Here is a 20,938-nt window from a genome sequence, read left to right on the forward strand (position 1 = left end):
AAAACCAGAGAAGGATATTTTTACAGATTAAGAGACAGGAGTGAATGGAATTGTTGGTGACTATTATAATGGTCCTTTATTTTCTTTTCTTATTAGGAAGTTTACAATTTTCTGAGACTGACTATGCAGTTACATTCCCTAAGGATTACAGACATTAGAAGAGAATCCCCAGTCTGTACCAAGAGTGAGCATAACAAATATGTGGTTCTTGTCTTTGGTGTACAATCAGCTGGGAACTGGCAACAACTGCCTGCCCAGAAGGAAGATGCTGAGGCACCAGGAATAACCTATAATAATTCTACAGTGCCACATCTAATCTTCCAACATAGACACTTGAGTTAAAGAATGGCTTTCAGTTTGCATTTCTACTGAATAAGAGTGAAAGAGTAATAATTAAATATACATTGCAAGATGTATTTAAAAATTAGCAGCGTAATTCAACAGAGTTAATGCATTTGAAAACAGCAGCCAGGACAGGCTTAGAGTAAAAAGAAAGATAAATGCTTCTTCATCTGTCCATAACGCCTGAATTTAGAGCTAAGTTATATCAGGAAAAGAAACAGAAATAAAAATTGACTATAATCTAAGCAATCTAAGAAAGGAGGGTCACAGTAAATTACCAAAAAGCACAAAGTGTGATGTGTGATGTTTGCCAAGTGAGTAAGTATCCACATCAAGGTTGAGCTCACATACCCCCATGGCACAAAAGTGAAGAAACCCACTTCACTGGCAGAAAGAGAGGGGTGGCCATTCTCCAGGTACATCTACACTAAAGCTCTAACATTACCCAAGAAATAAAAAACACATTTATTTTAGTGGTAACAGTCAAATTTGCAGTAATGCAAAATATGGAAGATAAAAGCAAGAAAAGTCATTTCTGAGAACAGACAATCAATTGCACATGTCTGGTTTTCTTTTTGTTTCAAACAGAAGTTTAAACCACAGGATTTCTATGAAATCATATCAGTACAGTGAAATATTATAATGGAGACAGCAAAATACAAATGAAGATGGAGTGTAAGCAGATGTACCTCTATTTTTAACTCAGCTGAACTGTCAGGTCTGTTAAAACTTAAGGATTTCTCCAGGCAGTCACAGCTCAGTTTAACACTTGTAATATTTACTAACAACACAGCAGGTGTTGTAATCTCATTCCAAGTTTACCTGTTCCATACAGGAGCTTGGCCCAGAGTAAATACCATGCAAAAGGTACATAAATTTTGCACAAAACCTTTGAAGAAAAAAAAAAGAGGAAATTTCAAAGCCTTGCAGAACCTCAGTAGGGGTTTGACGGTCTCACTTCCACTTGCCAGTTTGCAACATCTTGCTCCCAATAAGAAGCAATTTCTCTCACATTAAAAGTTAATGCTCACCTCTTTGAAAAACTACATGCAGTGTTTCAGTTCAAAATACAACAAAATATTTTACAAAGCTTATTTGCTATCCATATTACCAACAGCAGCTTTTGCAGGCAGTCACGTAGGGGCAGATCATACAATAAAAAATGATTGAAGTTTGATTATTCAAAAGACAAATGGCAACAAATGTCCTCTCTCTTATATATACATATGATTTTAAAACACATATTTGTTGAATTTTTTTTCTGTTTCTTAATATCCTAGTTTGCTTCTTCTTAGATAGACATCTTATAAAAGAATATTTCTAGTCAGCAGTTTACTCAAATATTATTTTTCTTTACTCAGTATTTATAGTACAAACTAAATATGATACAACAAAAACTGTTTTGTTTTAGCTTTCTTTTAGTTGTTGGGGGAAATCCTTAAAAATCATGACTGTTTTGTCTTATTTTAAAGCCAACCTTTTTCAATGTTTGCTAAGAAAAAAAATATACCAAAAAAACCCCCACTGGGAACACATATGGATATGTTCAGATGAATAAAACTTGTAAAACCAGGAGTAAAAAAATCAAATCAATCTCAAAACTGTCAAATACTTTCACACTGATTCATGATGTGAACACCAGCTTCTGATTATTCACCAGATTTTGTGACCATACCCTCCAATAAAAACGCACTAATGTAAATGGCAATTCCTCTCCATTGAAGAAATCAATACCTAAAAAACCTGTCAGTTCCTCTCCTTTGAACAAATCAATACCTAAAAAACCTCAAAAAAACAAAGCATGAGATTCCTCCAGGAATAAGCACTACACAAAAGCATAGTTAATGATTGTTGAGTGTATTTTTGTTAGAGTAAATTATCATCAGAGCCACAAACATAGAAGTGAGGACAGAGTGATCAGAACATTAAAAATGTTCTGATCAATCGAAGATTTCATTTGCTGAAGTAAGTGGAAATTATTTCATTTGCATCACCTCAGGTCCCTTGGTGTTTTATACAAGCCCACATTACCTTATGAGATCAATAGGCTGAAACTTGTAAAACACTCCATATCTTGCCCATTCTTGATACAGCAACTAAAGAAAGAAAAAAAAATTAAAACCCAAACTTAAAATTAGCTTGAAACAAGTTATCCCTTCTGTTTTCACAAACATCTTTAAAGAGTTAAAAATATTTGCTGCACTCCTGGGGCTGCTAAACCCAGCACAGCCCATAGAAAAGCCAGATTTGTCCCCATGCTGGGGACATCACACAAGGCCACATCTGCTGTTGGATGTGCAGATTCACCCACAGCTTACAGAGAGCTCAAAGAAAGGACCAGATCCTACAGAAACTTCTTGCACCAGGAGGAATACAGCTGGAATAGGAGCAGGGGAGAATAGGAAACCTTTCAGGACCTGGGGTGGATTGACCACAACACAGTCAACTGCAACAGGCTTAAGGATTTGGGATAGTCTTGCATTTTGCCTCTTTCACTCCTGTGATTTATGTGACGCAGCTTCACTGAAGAGGATTGTCCTGGCTGCCATGCTGATATTTTCATATGTATACCTGTTCTTGCCTATTCAAAATCACTCCTTGCCATTACCCCCCAGCATTACCAACAAAATGTTAGCCTAATCATACTAATCAATGCTTTCACTCAAATACGCAAAAGAAGAAAGTGAAAACGATTACATTCTTAAAACTCCCCAAAGGCTGCTTTGAACACAGCTACAGAATGGAATTTGAACAGCAAAAAGAAAGTTCTGGCCAAAATAGCATTCCGTTTAGGAACAGGTACTTTCTGTAAGTTTATAAGAATTTTTTAATCTGCTTCTAATAATAGGGATGCTGCTCTAGTATATGACAGCAGTGGATTTCCCAGGTGGTTTACAAAGCCCTCACGGATTTTTTAATGTAAAACTTAGAGACAGCAATGAAGAGTTCCAAATTGCCAGTGGGCCAAGAAGCTTAAAGACTAAAGCAGTGTTTATACTCCTGGTGAGTTATTATCATTCTGCTGCTCAATACCTTTCTTGAAAAGATTTATTACTTTTTTTCTTTTTTTTTAGAACAAAAGTCACACGTAAACTGGGAAATTCCTTTACTCTTAGGAAAAATGAGAAACTCTCTCAGTTTTAGATTTTCATTGCAGATTTTTAATTCTCATCCAATGGGACAAAAGTGTTGTGTCACTGTGCATTTTCTCCAAGGAAATACTGAAGTAGGTGTATAAGGATTAACCTTTTATGTTATAAACTGTTACATAAACCCTAATTATTTGTGCTGCCCTATTGGCATAAGTACCTCATAAGGACTCAGTTAATTTTGGGGGCTTTTACAAGAGAAAATTGAATTTGAAGATATAGATAAGTTAAAGTGGGCAAAATAAAAGGGGGCAGAAGAAAAAAAAAAAAAAAAAAGCCCTCCTTTCTTTTAAACCTGATCAGGGTTCTTCAGGAAATTAAACACTGAGACTATTAGAATCAGATAGAAAACAGATGATGTTATGCATAGGAATACTACAGAAGATTCAAGGCCTAGGCAGCAGGGACATATGTGAATAATCAATGAAGTATTTCTGGAAAGAGGCTTTTATGTTTTTAATACTTAACACTTCATAACTGAGCTTAATAGGCAGAATAAAAAGAGGGCAGCACAAAATACAACTAGTAGGGGAAATATTTTTCCAGACACTGGTTCTTCTAGGCCCTATTCCCCCCCATTCCACAGTACCCAATCTTCCTCCATTGACTTATGTTCGTTTAGTTGGTTTCTCTAAATTTTTTCTTTTCCAAGTTAGTAATCTGTGGAGCTGCCTCTCAGAGAAAGTTCTGCAAGTCCAAAGCAGACAACTCCTCCATGAACAAAAAGTTGAAAGTAGCAGATACAAATAAAAGAGTTTCTTTTATAGTTTTTTCAAACTCTGCTTTTACTTACCAAAGTTCATACACTAAATTAAATTGTATATGGCACATGAAGACATCTAGTGGCTGAATGGCAACATTATTTACCAAAACCGACAAAGATTAGATCTTCAAATTTTACTAATTCAGCATTGGAGAAATCGGATTTATTTGTATGACCTTTGTTTGTATGAACTCAGTCTTCACAGTATGGTAAATTTTGGAGGTTTCTAAACTTTTTCTTCATTCTTCCCTCTTTCCTTTTCTTTCCCTACTTTTTTTCCTCTGCATTTCCTATCCTATTGTTTGCATATCAAGGAAAAATAACATTAGAGAAGAATATGGAAAGGATCATAATAGATTACTTATTAGTAATCTATAAATCAAAATAGATTATTTAATAGTAATTAAATGTTTTTATCCCATTTCTACAAGTAAGCATATCTATTAAAATCAGTTTGAATTCACACTTTCTCTTGAGGATTGATCTATTTTTGAATGTCTTTTGGTAGCTAGAAACTTTATTTACAAAATAATTGGAAGGAGATTTTTAGAAATTGCCTCGAATGAGTTGAATGCACAATCAAATTAAAAATACAAGTATGTTTTTATTATAGAAATCACTGCTCTCTAGGAGCATTTTGTTAGGAAAATAAAATTATTATATGAGTTATTTCACAATTTAACTTCCTCACAGGTTGAAAATCTTATCTATGTATGCAGAAGGAAACTGGAAGCATTTACATTTCAAGATGTAAATTTCAAATTAAATTAATTGAGATGCTTCATAAGAAGACATTAAAATCTTGCAAAAACCTATTTATATGCAGAAATAGAGGAAAATATCTAATTCAGAAAACATATGTATTTGTTAAAACATTTACTTGTTCATACAATGGCTAATGTTTTACAATGAGATTTAGAACATAATTTGTAAAATTAAATAAAATATAAAATAATTTTTCAAGTCTATTTTACCTTTCTTTCATTCATGTCATCATTTTGACCTTCATATTCACCCTGGAGAAAGAAAATAATTTAATAAGTGATGCAAAAACAGGGAAAAAAAAAAAATAAAGAAAATTTTCTACCTGTTCCTACATTGTTGATTTTATTTTTAGGTCACAACTTGACATGTATTTATATAAGAATTTTTGCATTAGAATAATCACATTTAGAATAGAGTCTTAATTAATAATAATTATAATAACAACAACAATAATAATAATAATGTCTATGAACAGAGGTCTCCTGAGTGACACCAGCAGAGAACTGGATATTTAATAGTGTGTACATACATCGTGAAGTGGGTAGGCTGCATCATAAACACTGTTTGCTATCAACGTGTCAATGCCTAAAAGAAAAAGAAAAATTCAGGTGGTCAACAGGCACAATTTAACAGAAAATGTTATTACAGATTTTATTTCATGACATTCCAGAACTGTACCATTAACAATATTCGGAATGATAATAGAGCAACACAGGAGTTCCTGGCTATGGAAAACTTTTTTCAGAGAGACTAATTTCCATGAGGTGCTGCTTCTTCAGCACAGTGCACAGCACAGTGCAAAGACTCTTCTGACCTCTTTCTCACCCTGGTAGCAAAGAGCCATGTGACTGAGGAGCAAAGCATCCAGAAGTCCTTCTTGAATCTTTACAATGGCCAGAACCATGGACCCCCACTGGCCAACAATTAAAAACAACCCCCGCCAAAACTGCTACAGAAGTTTGTGGTTATGAAATCATAGAATGGTTTGAGTTGGCAAGGACCTTAAAGATCAGCCAGTTCCTGCACCCCTGCCACAGACAGGGATACCTTCCACTATCCCAGGCTGCTCAGAGTCCCGTCCATCCTGGCCTTGGGCACTTTCAGGGAGTTTAACTTAGCAAGGGAATTCCCAGCAGTGACTGCAGCACCTGTACAAAAACCCAAGATCCCTACTGGCTCTCAAGACCTGCAACTCTTACAGCAATTCTGTCTTCAGTCTCTGGAGGTGAAAAAAATTGTTCCACAAAAGGCAACCAAAGATGAGTAATTTCTAATAATTAGTTTTATATATATATATATATATATATATATATATATATATGAATATAAATTTATACATATATAAATATGTATAAATTTATTCCAGGCCTCTCTGTTTTCAATACCCAGAATAAAAAGTAACCAGCTGTCATGTCTTTAGTGATAAAAAATATTCCATAGTCAAATTACACATTGTCCTGAAATATTTGGGAAGAGCCTTCTAGTCAGAGATGCTAGACAGGCTGTACCAATAAATGCCTCTGTTGATACAAAGACAAGTACAACTACACACATTCATAGAATCAGGAAATTATGCTTGGATAGTGTCAAGCCTGTTCCTGAAAACATTCAGTGTTTGGAAGTTTGCAGTGGTTCAGAGTAATGCTAGAAGAAAATAAGCCTTCCTTGTAGAATATCATAGCAGCAGAATCAGGTTCAGCCTTACACAGATATAAAAATAATCCAAAAGCAAATGGGTTTGAAGTTATTGTTATTCTCATAAAACAGGTTTATAAAACCAAAGACTGCTATAAGCACTTCCAACATCACTGTCCTGCCTCTTGTGCAAAATGTCAATGGACTCTAATAAAATAAATTTTTAAAAAGTTTTTAAAAATCTTTTCAATCTCTCCTGATGAGTGGTTTTAAGCTTAAAACCAGTGAGATGGGAAAGCCTTAGTGACGTATGAAATAGAGGCCTTTAGGGGAAGGATCTCAGAAGACCAAAGGAATAAGTGAATTTAGGTCAAAAATTATGCACAGTCCTGTTCTGGCTATGGACCAGAAAGATGGAAAGGATGCAAATGTTAAAATAGTTATTTCATGTCAAATGAGTTCTTGAGCCGACTTGAGCTTGAACTGCATCAGGCTCATGCTACTTTCATGCTATAGTTAAAAAAGTCCTGAGAAATTTGTTACTAGTCCTTTGATCTCTAGTGATGGCTTTTTTTCCACTATAAACCAGAACAAGCTATTAAAGTAAAGAAAACCTTAAGCAAGAAGCAAATATCTCCATTGGCAAAGTGCACTATCCCTGCCTACTCTGTCCTTGAACTTCTCTCCAGTTTTCTCCCCAGCAAATTCCAAGGGCTCCAGGAAGATTCCCAGCAATCGAGAAAAATAAGGCAGCATCCCCCTCTATTGCCCCACTGGAGACTTTTGAGCAGATCCAAACATAGAACAAAACTGAGTAAAACAGTTCAAAAACCAGCACCTGCCAAGTGATGTTTTAGAAACTGAGAATGCCTGACATTTTAAAAACCATATTTTCTTTAAAGGAAACAGTGAGGCAGTCATAAATTTAAAAGTTTAGACTGGAAAAAGGCAAGTGGTTTTGGTTGAAAAAGAAAAAGCATTTTGTGTGGCTTTCATTTTGTTATGCTTTCCGTGCCTTTTCAAAAAAAAAATATATCTCCTGTTCAAGGAAACCTAAATTAATCTATTTTCCTATACCAAAAACCTGTGTTATTAGAGCTTCCCTGCCCAAAATCACACCAGGACTATGCAGAATTTAGCTGCAGCACATTATTTGCCAGCAATGTTACCCTTGGACATTGTGATCTGTCCATAGGTGGTCGAGCTTACAGAAAGATTTCCAGAAAATATGTCAGACAGGGAGCACCATCACTTCTTTTCCACTAGGGAGATACATGCCATGATCTCACAACGGGTGAGAGAAAGGAGTAGAGAAAAGAGAATATGTACACCTGTACAAATTCTGAACCTCAAGAAAATTAAATGAATTCTGAACGTCAAGCTCCAAATATTTCAGCATTATCCCCAAAGTATCTTCAAAACAGTCATATTTAAGTCATATATTTCACTAGGCAGCTCAGGGAGGTAATTTTTAAAGCCAAAGCAATAAAAATAACCTGGAAAGGTGAATTATTCAATTGAAATGGCAAGAAAAATATGGTCCTGCAAGAAATAATACAATATATTGCAGCTGACATCTGAATTTTCTGAAGCAGATCATACAGTAATCAAATCCAATTTTATAACAATTCTTGAAATATGAGTTATGTGCCAGATGCTGCACCTGTAGAAATGAAAAGCCATCTCCCATTACCATCCAAACCATGGACTAAAAATTCTGATTTTATGCATCAGGAAAAAACCCCATTTTGTTCAATCTCTAATTTTTTTTCTTTTGTGAAGTTGTGCCAGCATATTTTGTGTCCTGTTGGAAAAATCAATATTCTGTGAGATACCTAAACAACTCCTTTCAAAAAAACATCTCTAATTCTCTTCCCTCCACCTTACCCATGCTGTTTCTGGCCTTTGTAGATGTGCGCTTCAAAATTTCCCTCACCTGCAAAAAAAGAACAGTGGGTTAACACAAAAATCCTATTTTAGCATGAATTTCACCATGGAATTAGCAATTTAAAAAGTTCTAAAATAGGTGGCTTCTGCAGTATTCTTCTGCACAAATATTTAAATCACTTAGCAGATTTTATTAATTGATTATCTGCCCTAACATTTGTGGGCTAAATCCTGCTGTGTCGTGTCCTCATTGAAGTGTTTGAAGTATAAGGATTATATAGAAGGAAATCTAGTTAAAGATTAGGAGCAGGGCCGGAAAAGAGCTTTGAACAACAAAGAGGAGTCAGGACCAGGACCCCCAGTAGCCCTGGAGAGCATTTCCCACTCCCAAACCACGGTGCAGTTCCAGAAAGGAATTCCTTACATACGTATATGTCAGGAATTAGTGTTCTGCAAGAACACACAAATGCATAAATTAATGAAATTAGCAAAGTTGAAACTAAAACACTCCCAGTAAATCCCATCCTAAACCCCATTAGAAAACTCCACTCAGCACAAGAAGACAAGGGTATGTTATCTTCATTAACTTACTATTCGGCTGCGAGTTGCATTGTCAAAAAAGGTGTCTCTGTCTTTGATGTTATACCTAAAACATTGAGGAAAAAGAAAGTCGGCTCTGTTTTTAGACATGGAAGCAACAAGTAAGACAACATATAAGATTCTAATTTAGAAGTCACTCAGAAACCGCAGCTAATCAGAGAAACAGATGTTTAAAGGAAATATAGATGACATAGTACAGCGTAATAGAATGTGCTGTTTAAGATCCAGTCATTCAGAGCTCTATGGTGGGCATAAAAATGCAAAATTATTAACAAATATAAAATGCCTTTTGGGCAAGAAAAACCTCTCTATTTTTTAAAGAAGATGACACCTTAATATTTTTCTTGTAACGTCCCCTCAACACTGTAACACACTGAGATTATGTTATTAGGTCTCAACCAGTGTGATGCAGATGTTCATTCCTCTTTTCCTGGCCACTAAACAGCATTTCACTTGATTTCAAAAAACCATTCCACTGAAATTATGCCTTCCCTTAAACCTCAAAATCATCATATGTGAAATTAGCTCCCCAGTTTATTCTCCTCCATCAATTTGACTCATATTCAAAATTAATTAAAATTGTCAGAGGGCAATAAATGAAATGGTGGGTCACTGTATTTATTACTGAATTTTATTTATTGGACATAAATACGAGGAGACACCCAGGAGGAAAAAAAGAATGTTTCATGTCAAACTGGGCCCAGAAATATTACTCTGAGTAAAAGGGCAGGTGTCAAGAATTCCTTATCTGCATATTATTAGCTGAGTTTTAATTGCTACAATAAATCTATCAAGATGGAAAGTACTGTCGTATTTCTACTAGCTCTTGCTTTTTCCAAAACAGGCAGTAATATCCGTAACCAAATAATCGGGAATTTGGTGGGAGGATTTCTACGTTTCAAAATAAACATATGGAAATTTTATTTGATACACTGCTTCCAATGCCTTATCCTGCAGAAGTAAGTAGAAAACTGGCAGAAAGTCTCTCCAGCTTAGATTGCTGTTAATCCACTGAAAATCTGACAATTTTGGATGTGTCCTCAGGATTTCCAGATATGCTTGATGAATTTCTGCATTTTAATTGAAATGTGCGAAAAAGAAATTACAACACTAAAATGATATACTCCGGCTTTCTTCATTGTCCATCACATTTTAAAGTACTCACAAATATATTTTCTCTCTGGAAAATGGGTAGGACAAGGTTTTCATCTTGGTATTTTCTTGTTGTGGCACCTGGGGTTGCAGAGGTTCAGTCAATTTGCACCATATTTCATTTAACCTTTTTAGTATTCCCTTTTCTTCTGTGATTTCATACATCTGAGGAAATAAAACTGTACATTAGCATATCCCTTCCAATATTACACTAAAATTAAGAAAAGTGGAAAAAAGGAATTTGCTGTACACATACGTTTAAATGTGTAATTAAAATAAGTGTCTTATCTGAAGACATATTCCTATATAACTGTAAGCACCTGAATCCATATGGGTTGCAGTTTCAAAATGTTCTTGTCCCTCACAAGCTGCTTCCAGAGGAAAAAAAAACCTCAGTGCAGAATTGTTAATACAAGAAAAAAGAAAAGAACCAGTTTCACACCCTCGTCTCACAGTTAAATCACCTGTCCAGAAGGATGCTCTCAGGAATAATACTAAGAACTTTACTAAAATAATCCAGGAGAAAAAAAAAGTTACATCTATTGCCTTCCTCTCATCCACTAGGCAGGGAACCTGATCATAGAAGGATATATAATTAGTCAGCTAGGACTTTCTCTTTGTGAAACCATATTGTCCATGCCTGAGGAATGCTTTGCCCTTCAAATGCCTTTCAGTTGCAGATGGTATGACTTTCTCCATAATTATTCCAAGTCCTGAGGTTTGAATATTAGGGATTTCATTTCCTGGCTCTTCCTTCTTGTAAATTGCAATAACACCGAGTTGCTCCAAGTCCTTTGGAAGTGGATTGAAAGGGGTCCTGCTATTTCCTTCAGTACTCTGGGATCAATTCTCAAGGCCCCACGGACTTCTGAACATCCAGTGGGTACCGATGGACCCTAAAAATCAGTGGCCACAAATGGAAAGCCACAAAATGTTCCCACAGCTGCAGTCCTCTGCCTCAGGAACAGGCAGCCCAAGATTATTAATATTAAAAACTGAGGCAAAAAAGCACTGAAGGCCTTCATTTTTTTCATCATTCCTGTTTTTCATGTGACCATTTCCAACAAGTATTGGTCCAATATTTTCCTCACACCTTCTCTTGTTATCAACATACTTTTAAAAGTATTTTAGTTGTGTGGCACCACACTGGCCAGTTTCAACTCTAGATTAGTTTTGGCCTTTTGTGTTTTCTCCCCAAATATGTGAAGCACAGCTTTGTAAACTTCCTGTGAGGCCTGGCCTTGTTGCCAGAGATGGAAAATTTCTTTTTCTTCTCAAGCTCCACAAGAAATTCCCTGTTTAACCAAGCATTCAGGGAGCACTTGAAAGCAGATACCCAGGGACCAGAGCTTTGAGCTTGCCCTCTTGAAACCTATGACAACAACTCTGCTGCCTTTTTTTGTTCTCATTATGCTGAAAATTTAAACACAACCATTTTGTAGTAGCTGTAGCTAAGCCCCTCCTACTATCACATATCTCACATGTCCTTCTAAATTCATGAGTATCCAGTCTGGGAGAGCATCTTTCCTAGCTGGCTCACTGAATACTTTTGGCACAGTATTATCGTCAACACCCTTCAGGATTTTCTCAGACTAGCTTGTCGCAGCAGTGCAGGACCTCCAATTAATGGTTGGGAAGTGGACACTTCCCATAAGCACAAGAAATTTCTCCTGGCTGCCTATGGAATAATTCTTCAGTCCCATGCAGCACTCAATGACATTGCCTTGTTTTCCATCCCCCTAACCCTCACCCAGAAGCTGTCAACCTTATAATCCCTCAAATGCAGCTTTTCCCTTCCATACAGGACAAACCCTCCACCTCTCCATTTCTACCTATCCCTCCTGAACAGCCTTTACTTCCCTATCCCAGCACTCCAGTCACAGGATTCATTCCCACAAGACTCACTTAAGGCAGAGACATCACAGCTTTGGCCACAGAGCCACCTTCGCAGTTGTTCCTATTTGTTTCCCGTACTCATGTTTGAGCTTGGCACAGCCTCACTCACCAAAATAGCTCTATTATCATATCCAGAAGTTTATATATAGTTAAAAGGGCTCAGAGAGTACCTTTTCCCAGCATGTCTTATATTCCAAAACATGATTTCAAACTTAACATTTGGGGGAAAAAAGATATTTGTAAACAATTCATGTTTAGAGGTGAATAAACACTTTCCCCTGAAAATGGCTCTCTTTTTAATGGCTTAATATGAATAAATGAATAAATATAAATAGCATCACAGAAAATACCTAATGTGCCTTTAAGCAAAGCCAGAACTTTCCTTTTAGTGGTTACTGTTGGATTTTTTTTTTTTATTGCAAATTCCCCAAAATACAAGATTTCAGCTTTTTCAAAGTGGATTTTTTTTGTCCTTCAAAGGAAATTCCTTTTTCAACTGTTTTTAATTTTAAAAAAAACCACCCAAACCCTAGGACATGAATAGAGCTTTCCTGTCAATCTTGCTTCTGGTAGTGCTGCCATTTCTGCAGCTAGAGATAACAGAGGTTTATTTTATTTTTGGAGATAACAGAGGATTTTTTTCTCCCCCTCAGAGGAGAGAAGGGGATGCAGAACAGTTGTGAATGAGGAGGATGCCATCAGAGATCATCAGCTCCTGGACAGACCTTAACCCAGGCTAAAATGATGTCAATATTCATCAATTAAAATAGTGTAAAATGTACTTTGGTGCATCTGCAAAAACTTGGAGGGGAAAATTCTCATGAGGGAAGAAGGAGGGAGAAATAAGCAGGCACAAAAATTGCATAAAAGGAATTAATTTTGGAAGGGATCAAAGAGACCAGTTGAATGTGTAAAAAGTTTCTAAGGGTACTGTAGCTGTCTAAAAACTACTAATTTTCAAAGACTGATTGGAAATATCTTTTTTTTTTTCTTCTTCTTTTTTTTTTCCCCTCCCCGGGGATGTAAACACACTAAGAGTATGTGAGACTGATTTGGCCAGTCTACTAAGGACAGGTTGCAACAGCATAAAATGTGAACCACAGTGAAGCTTTTGGTGGGTGAAAACAAGACGAAAAATTCAAACAAACAACACAGTGGAAGAAAACAAAATCCAGTTTTCCTTTATTTCTAATGACAATGCAAAGAAATAAGTGTTTTTAGCACAGTAGATGAGTATCACTAACTAAAAGCACAAGGCAGTTCCCCTGTCTCCAGTGGAGTTGTTAACCAGTGGACTAAATAATCTCAGGAACACAGATTGGGGGATTTGCTACTTGGAATTTACAAGATTTGCCAGCAACTCTGCTGAAAACAGACGGTAAAGAAGAGAGTGAGGCTGAAGTTTTAGTGACAACCGGCAGGTCTGAATTCACTAAGTCACTGACACCACCAAAACAGATTCTCTGGGAAGAGCCTCTCTCTCTTTGGAGAAGTGTTAAGACAATGACCAGTTTCATACTATCTTCCATACTACCCCTCACCTTTGAGGCAATTTCCTTGACAAAAATCCAGACAGCTCCTGCCTTCTCAGCTTTCAAAGCCCTCCTTAACACTCACCTCTGTCATCACCCTCCTCAATGCAGTCCATCAGCCAGCTGCCTCTGTGGCCTTTAAAACCCCCTTTGGAAATCCTCTCTTAAATATAGCTCTGAACAGTAAATCATATCAAAAAACTTGAAAATTTGAAAAATAAGCCTGACAGTTCATCTTCGCTGATTTTTGAAAAAAAGTAACTCCATGGGTTTTTATACGTTTAATGATGGTTCTGATCCCTGCTCCTTCAATCATAAAACTTGTTGATAGAAAATGGGAGATATTTACCTTTTTAGTGGGCATTTTTATTTTTAGGAGTTCTGCTTCTCGACTGAGGACTTGCCAAGGTGCATGTACACGGACAAAACTCAGTCCTTGGCTCTTGTTCTGAAACATGAAAAAAGGGAAAACCATGTATTTAAATATTCTTGAGCACTATGTAGTCCTAATGTCTCAAGTTGTCAGCTTCAACTAAATCATTCAACAGTAGGCAACAATCACAGGGAATAACCAACTTCTGCTACAGCTGGGCTGCAAAGTGACATTTTCCTTAAAAGCTGAATCTTTTATGCTCTAAAAACCATTCATCTACTGCCTGCAGTGTAGTTGTGTGTGGACCAGGATGACAGAAAGCTACAGCTCCAGATTTTGGAATGGTGAGAATGAGAAACCCCCAAGATACAACTTTTTTTTGTATATTGATATTTTAGAAGGGATCTGATTTCTTTATGGGGCTTTTGTGTCCATCTGAACCAGCAAGATAGAAAAAATTCTGCTCTGGGTGGGCTTCACTTTAGTTCTCATTTTCAGTTTTGCCCAACTATTTTCCAGACACTTGGTCAGATTAGTGGTTCCTTACAGGGAATCAGGCTCAACATTTGTTGCCCTAAATATCTGCAGCTGGAGTAGCAAGCCTAAGGAAAACATAGAAATTTAACTTTTGACTTGAGATATGAGCCTCATTTTATGTAAATGATTGGTTATGCTGGTCAGGAGCATAAAATGTCCAAAAAAGCTTTGACACAGTTTATGGCAAGCAGTGCAAAAGATATCCTGGTAGCACATCTGAGCAACAGAAAGGCACCCTGAGAGCAGAAAGCAGCACCCCTGAGAAAAACATGAAAATTAAATGAAGGAGGGTTCAGACAGCGTTTTCCTCAAAGCACACAAATGAATTGTACCAGTAAATCACAGGGATAAATGCTTACTGTGGAAATGTAGGAAAGAAAACTGGGAGGGAGATTAGAAAGGGAATATCAGAGAAATCAAGACAATGACCAGATCTCACACTACCACCCATACTGCACCTCCTCTTTGAGGGAATTTCCTTGACAAAAATCCAAACAGCTCCTGCCTTCTCAGATTTCAAAGCCCTCCTGAAAACTCTCCTGTACCATCATCCTCCTGAATGCACCCTGGCAGACCATATACTTTAGGGAAGGACATGGAAGTGGACACAAGAAGACTTTCAGGGGGAATTTCTTCACTGAAAGGGTGGTCAGGCATTGGAAGGGGCTGCTCAGGGAGGCGGTGAATCCCCATCCCTGGAGGTGTCCAAGGAATGCCTGGATGTGGCACTCAGTGCTCTGGGTGGATGACAAAGTGGTGATGGTCAAAGGTTGGACTCGAAGGTCTTGGGAGATCTTTTCCAGCCTCAACGATCCTGTGATTCAAAGGCTTGATTAACACTAAGTTTAATGATCTTTGTGTAACTGCTTCCATCTTTATGTAAACCCCTAACACAAATTTGCTGAATGTGTCCTTATGCTTCCTGATTATATATATATATATATATATATATATATATATATATATATATATATATATATATATATATATATATAAAAAGTTAGATGGAAATGCTACTATTATTGCAATAACTTTGCTCTTATTTCCCCTATAGGTGCAACAAGAATGACAAAAATCACTCCCTCACCTTCAGCTAACATTTCTTCAGTGGACCAATGTTATTTTAAAGAGCAGAAGGAGCTGCAGAATCTCTCTTCCATCAGTCCACTGGGGAAGTCAGTTTTAAGAGAAGGAAGGAAGGAAAAATTTACTGGGCATGAGCAGATGTTCTGGTAATCATTTGCTGAAAATAGATTAATAACAGATGAGAGGTTAAATTTCAGTGGGTGAAGATCAGGAGTTTCTTCTGAGCTTTTGGCTAAAATCAAGCACGTGTCCCTGTCTGGGGGATTATATTCCATGTTGGCAAGAGGAGGGACAGTGTGATCTAATTGGTTGCTTCCAGCTCAGGCTCATATGACTACACAGATTGCAAATAAAATTAGGCAAATAATTTGATTGAAAAGACCAGATGAAGAATATGACCCTTGTACATTTGAACAAAAATAAGTTGGAAAATTGTGCTGTTTGTGAAGTGATATCAGATGATGAGGAATCAAACCATTAAAAATCTTTAATAGGCTTGAAAATCACCCCTCAATCAGAAATTGAGGTAATTTTAATGAACACTAATGCAAAGTAAATAAAGTAGAGAAAACAGGACTAGATGACTCCTGCTGCATGGAAAACAAAAGATGCAGAAGAAAGGGCTGCTGAATGTTCACCTTGTGATTACAAGAACCACATCTCCCACATCTTCCTAACATTCCAATTAATCAAAAAAATTTAAAATGAATTTGAAACCATCAATTTAATATCACAGCTCAAGAGATGAGCCATCTAGCTCATTTCTATGGGCTCACCAAAATAAAAATCTATAGACTATTCCTCTGGTAAAGCTCCTTTCCCCACTTTTCCAGGCTTCACCTGCAGCAGTTCCAGGTGTCTTCAAATGCCCTTTTTTACTTATGATGTCTGGCAAGGATCTGCTCAATTAACTTATTCCCAGAGGGCTTCTTGTATTGCAAATATCTCCAAAAGTTAGAACTTGCTTTTCTCCTTGCCAGAGTGGATTTATAACTGTTTACTGGAGACACTTCCGAATTGATATCCTCTGGTTAATCACCTGAAATGATAATTTCACACATGCTCATCACTCTGATTTAACAAAATGCTGTCATTCTTCTATTTTGAATGCTCAGAATCACTCCTGCTGATTCATTGCACTCTGGATACATTACTTAAGCCAACATGTGGTGCTGGCAAACATAGTTTTTGTTAGACCGTTCACTTGTTATTTAATACAGCCATCCTTAATCAAGTCCTTTTCCACTTGCAGCTGATGTCCCACAGGACTTTATCCCTGGCCCTGTATTGTTCCATGTCTCCATCACTGCAATCCCTGATTATATTATTTAAATTACTAAGTATTCCTAGGAAGATGACAAACAGATTTGTTGCTCTCCTGATCCCTTTTATTTTTCCTGTCAAATCTATATTCCATATTACAGAGTTCTTCCAATAAGTTTCAAGAGTAGAAGTTTTTCAATAAATTCATTCAGAATTATTCAAGATATAAATATATCTTGGCTGCTTCTCTGTTTTCTGAAGCTGAATTCGGTTTTCCCATTTCAGTAGGAAAGCTCAGCATTAAAGTTAAATGGAAGAAAATCTAGACAGTCTGCTTTGTTTTTTAATCAGCACGTGAAGAAAATTATATTGGTGGGTTTTTTTCAGTTTATCATGATTCTTAGCAGCCTAAAGCAGGGCTTTAACAGCAGCCTATAATACTTTTTTTCTGTCTTGGACTGGAAATGTATAGGCTGAGTAAAATTCAAATTTCTCCAAAGGAGACTTTTTCTATCTTTCCTGCCTTAACAGTAAAACACTTTTGGACCTGCATCTGCTTCAAGTCTAAGATTTGTTGCAAAATTATGACCATCAAGGCTACAGAAGAAAAAAAAAAAAAAGTGTGATAACTACAGAAGTTGTCATACAGATATATATAAAGTGATTATTCTTTTTACTGAAAGCTGAACTTTCTGAAACATGGCTAGACAAGCGTAACTAAACAAATCTAAATTTATTTCGGCACCTCTAACATGACCTAAATCCTAATAAGGTACTGAAGTCCTCAGGTTTGTCAGTCTCTATCAAGCCAAGAAAGGGCAAAACCAATGATTTCACTTTGGATGAGCCCCAGGCGCCTTTTTTTTTTTTTTTTTTAAAGGTGAGCACACTGTTCCTTGGAACTTTGCAAATACAGAATTCATTGCTGAATGCTACATCTTAGTAAGTATTTCTCATTATTTCCTCATCATGAAATCACTAATCACTCCATATTTAAGGAATACAGTTTGCAAATAACATATATTAAAGAAAGAGTTATGTTTAAATACTTGTCCAAAGACAAACATTTTTGCTGTGCATCTTAACAGGAAGAAAAAGTAACACCAAAAGGTAGAAAGAAGCTGAAAAGAGGTTATGAACTAATGTCTAAGGGAGTCCAGGGAACTGCCAATCTTTCTAATGATTTTTTAAAAAATGTGGATAGGAAATGGAAAATGTATAAATCATAAAACCTGAAGCATGTAAACTTCTTAGAAAAAAAAGCCCTGAATAACTGAACATTAAACATTTTAGCCTTCAGTGATTATTAAATAGACAGAAAAATACCTGGCAGCAATATTTTAATGGCTCCAGTTAATATTATGAGAAATCTTTTGGTAATGTAGCCACATTGGGAAAGTGACAGTGAAACAGTTTGTAGTGAGGAAAAGAAAAGACAGGTCCTATTAGCTCAGTAAAAGTAATCATCTTCCCATTAATTCCATCACCAAATGGATCCATCATGTCTGCAAATGCAATTGTTCAAAATTAATGTCTGCTCTCCTGATACCAGCCCTGGAAATCGAGACAAATACCAAAGTGATGTGATAGTGCAAATAAAAAACGATTTCTTGTTATTATCTCAGAACTGTGGTCACCTTCATTTAACAAGAGTAGAGCCAAGTGCTGAGCTGTTGGCCCCCAGCACGGATTTCATGACACAGCACTGCCAGATTCAGGCAGACACTGCAAAGGTGGCTGTTTTCTGCCAAATAGATTGAATTTCTATCTGTGAAATGGTGTGTTTCTGTTCCTAAAGTTTTGTGTCCAAGATATAAAATCAGTCCATCATCAATGATAGTGTGGACCAGTTCCACCAGAAAAAGGAAGTGCAGGGTACTTGTGAGAGGAAAAAACATCCAGAATGCTCTGACATGGACATGTCAGTCCAGAGCAGCTCCCTGCTCATGTTATCTTAGAGGCTGTATCCTATAACTGTAGGCTGGTAATTTAATTCTGCCTCTTACTTTATGAAGACAATGGGACTTCCCTCTGTCAAAAGGCTTTTGTGAAGATAAATATGTTCCAGATTGAGAAGTGCTCAAATAAGGCAATAAATTAAGAAGACAGTATTGCTATATATTATGCATCTTATAATTTTCATATTTTCCTTCACAAAAGTATAGCTGTTTAACCTTTGCCACAATTTTCCCTTTCTATTTTCATTATTTCTCTAGGATATAGATCTATCTCACTGCATAGGCACACAGACATGCTCAAGACCTTAAGAAAAGCTTCAATATTTTACACATTTTGACAGTTTGCTTTTCTCTTTCTTAATTTCTGCCAACACTGATGGTGTAAATTGGCCTAGTTTATTTTATTCTCTTACTCCAGATGTGAACATAAACTGTTAAAGAATATATTAGTGTGTATAAACATAGAACAGGACACCTGGTCATGAAAGATCTGGCCAAAACACCTGAAAAAACCCTATATCATCTCAATTTCTTAGTTAAAAGTACTGCAGAGTGAAACAGTGGGCTTTGCTCATCCTTTGCAATGTTTCTACATGGCGCTGCAACCTCTCCAACCAAAATCTTCCTACTCATGTACAGACAGGAAGTGTCTCTGGGTGGAAGATGATACGGGAAGCCTAAAAACACAGGTGTGCTTCCCCTGAAGAAGATGGAAATTTTTAACGGCAAGGAACAGGATGAAAATGAGCTGCTAGAAACTCAAGCACAAATGTAGAATAGATTGATAAGTCTGCCAAATAAAACAAAACAAGACCAAACCAAAACCAAGGCACAAACCAGCACATTATTGCAGTGCTCATTGCAGGATCTATATGCAAGTGAGTAAGAAATATGCCAGGATTGTCATTCATTTTAGTTCCTTCTAAACATGCATTTTGGATTTAAAAATTACTGCACTTTCATCAGTATTTTCCAAATGTTTATCTCTGTCCACTAATCACTACAGCATGAAAAATACAACTTTCAAATATAAGGCAAAATCATCCTTAATTATTTAGAATAATTTTATCAGCAAATTTTTCCTGTGTCAATGACACGAATCTGTTGCTATGAAACCCTGGCACAAATTTAACACCTTTTGCGGGATTGAATACCATAAATAATATTAATAAAATATAAAATTCAAAGGCTCCCCACCCAAATCAAACTGCCTCAAAGAGGAAGGGAAGACTGTGTCTACTCTACCACCTCCTGTATTTTGGCAGTGTCAATGGAAAATCACGTAATCAGCTGGCCTGGCTACATTCAGTGCCAAATTAACTGAAAAATAAGCCAATATTCTGTAGAATACATCATATCAAACTTTATTATCAATAATAAAATCAACAAACTTCTTGAGACCAAAGAGTTAATGTTAAAAAGGGCAAAATGTAAATCCCCTTGAGGGAATGAGACTCACTAATCTGCACAGAGATTTATGGCCTAAACAATTTTCCAGATGAAGCAGCAAGATCATGGAAGTCAATCTTTAGACCAGATAACAGGCATGTTACCAGTGGAGGGATTAATGGAACAGAGACTGAACCCTCACTCTAACAAACTCAATTTCAAGGGAAAAAAGGATTTGGAGAAAAAAGAAAAGAAAATAAAAATACTTAGGACTGAAAAACAGAGGAAGGGTACCTTAAAATATTCCTTCATCACTCCATAGTTGAGCAATGTTAACAAAAAATCATATGAAGGGATGATTCAATTTTGTGTTGGAAGATTTTAAAGTTCAATTAGTTCTTAGCAAAAGTACTTTAGGGGGCGTTCTGTAATTTGAAAGTGTTAACAGATGGTACAAATGTATTCAGTTTAGTAAGAGTGTTCTCCTAAACAGAGGCTACAGGCTTTTCCAGGATGGTGTGGCCCTTGGAGTTCTCTCTCTCCAAAGATCAGTAGCAGTAAAAGGAAGTTTGGCTATGTTTGCAGGGACTTGACTGGGAGGGGATTAAGAT

The 20,938-nt window shown here is 36.5% G+C and overlaps 1 protein-coding gene across 1 annotated transcript in view; it reads right to left on the bottom strand.

Moving 5' to 3' along the window:
- The window catches only part of ANO2 (anoctamin 2), a 148,216-nt gene that overhangs the window by 102,443 nt on the left and 24,835 nt on the right, over positions 1 to 20,938 (bottom strand). Inside the window, exons 4-10 of the mRNA XM_040062298.1 lie at positions 14,071 to 14,169; positions 10,307 to 10,458; positions 9,133 to 9,187; positions 8,542 to 8,590; positions 5,549 to 5,604; positions 5,229 to 5,270; positions 2,374 to 2,438 (exon numbers count right to left, since the gene is read on the bottom strand). Coding sequence (XP_039918232.1) covers positions 2,374 to 2,438; positions 5,229 to 5,270; positions 5,549 to 5,604; positions 8,542 to 8,590; positions 9,133 to 9,187; positions 10,307 to 10,458; positions 14,071 to 14,169 — 518 coding nt within the window. The remainder of the gene's footprint in view (positions 1 to 2,373; positions 2,439 to 5,228; positions 5,271 to 5,548; positions 5,605 to 8,541; positions 8,591 to 9,132; positions 9,188 to 10,306; positions 10,459 to 14,070; positions 14,170 to 20,938) is intronic.

Source organism: Hirundo rustica, chromosome 4, assembly GCF_015227805.2.
Source record: "Hirundo rustica isolate bHirRus1 chromosome 4, bHirRus1.pri.v3, whole genome shotgun sequence".
In the NCBI taxonomy this organism is placed as follows: domain Eukaryota; kingdom Metazoa; phylum Chordata; class Aves; order Passeriformes; family Hirundinidae; genus Hirundo; species Hirundo rustica.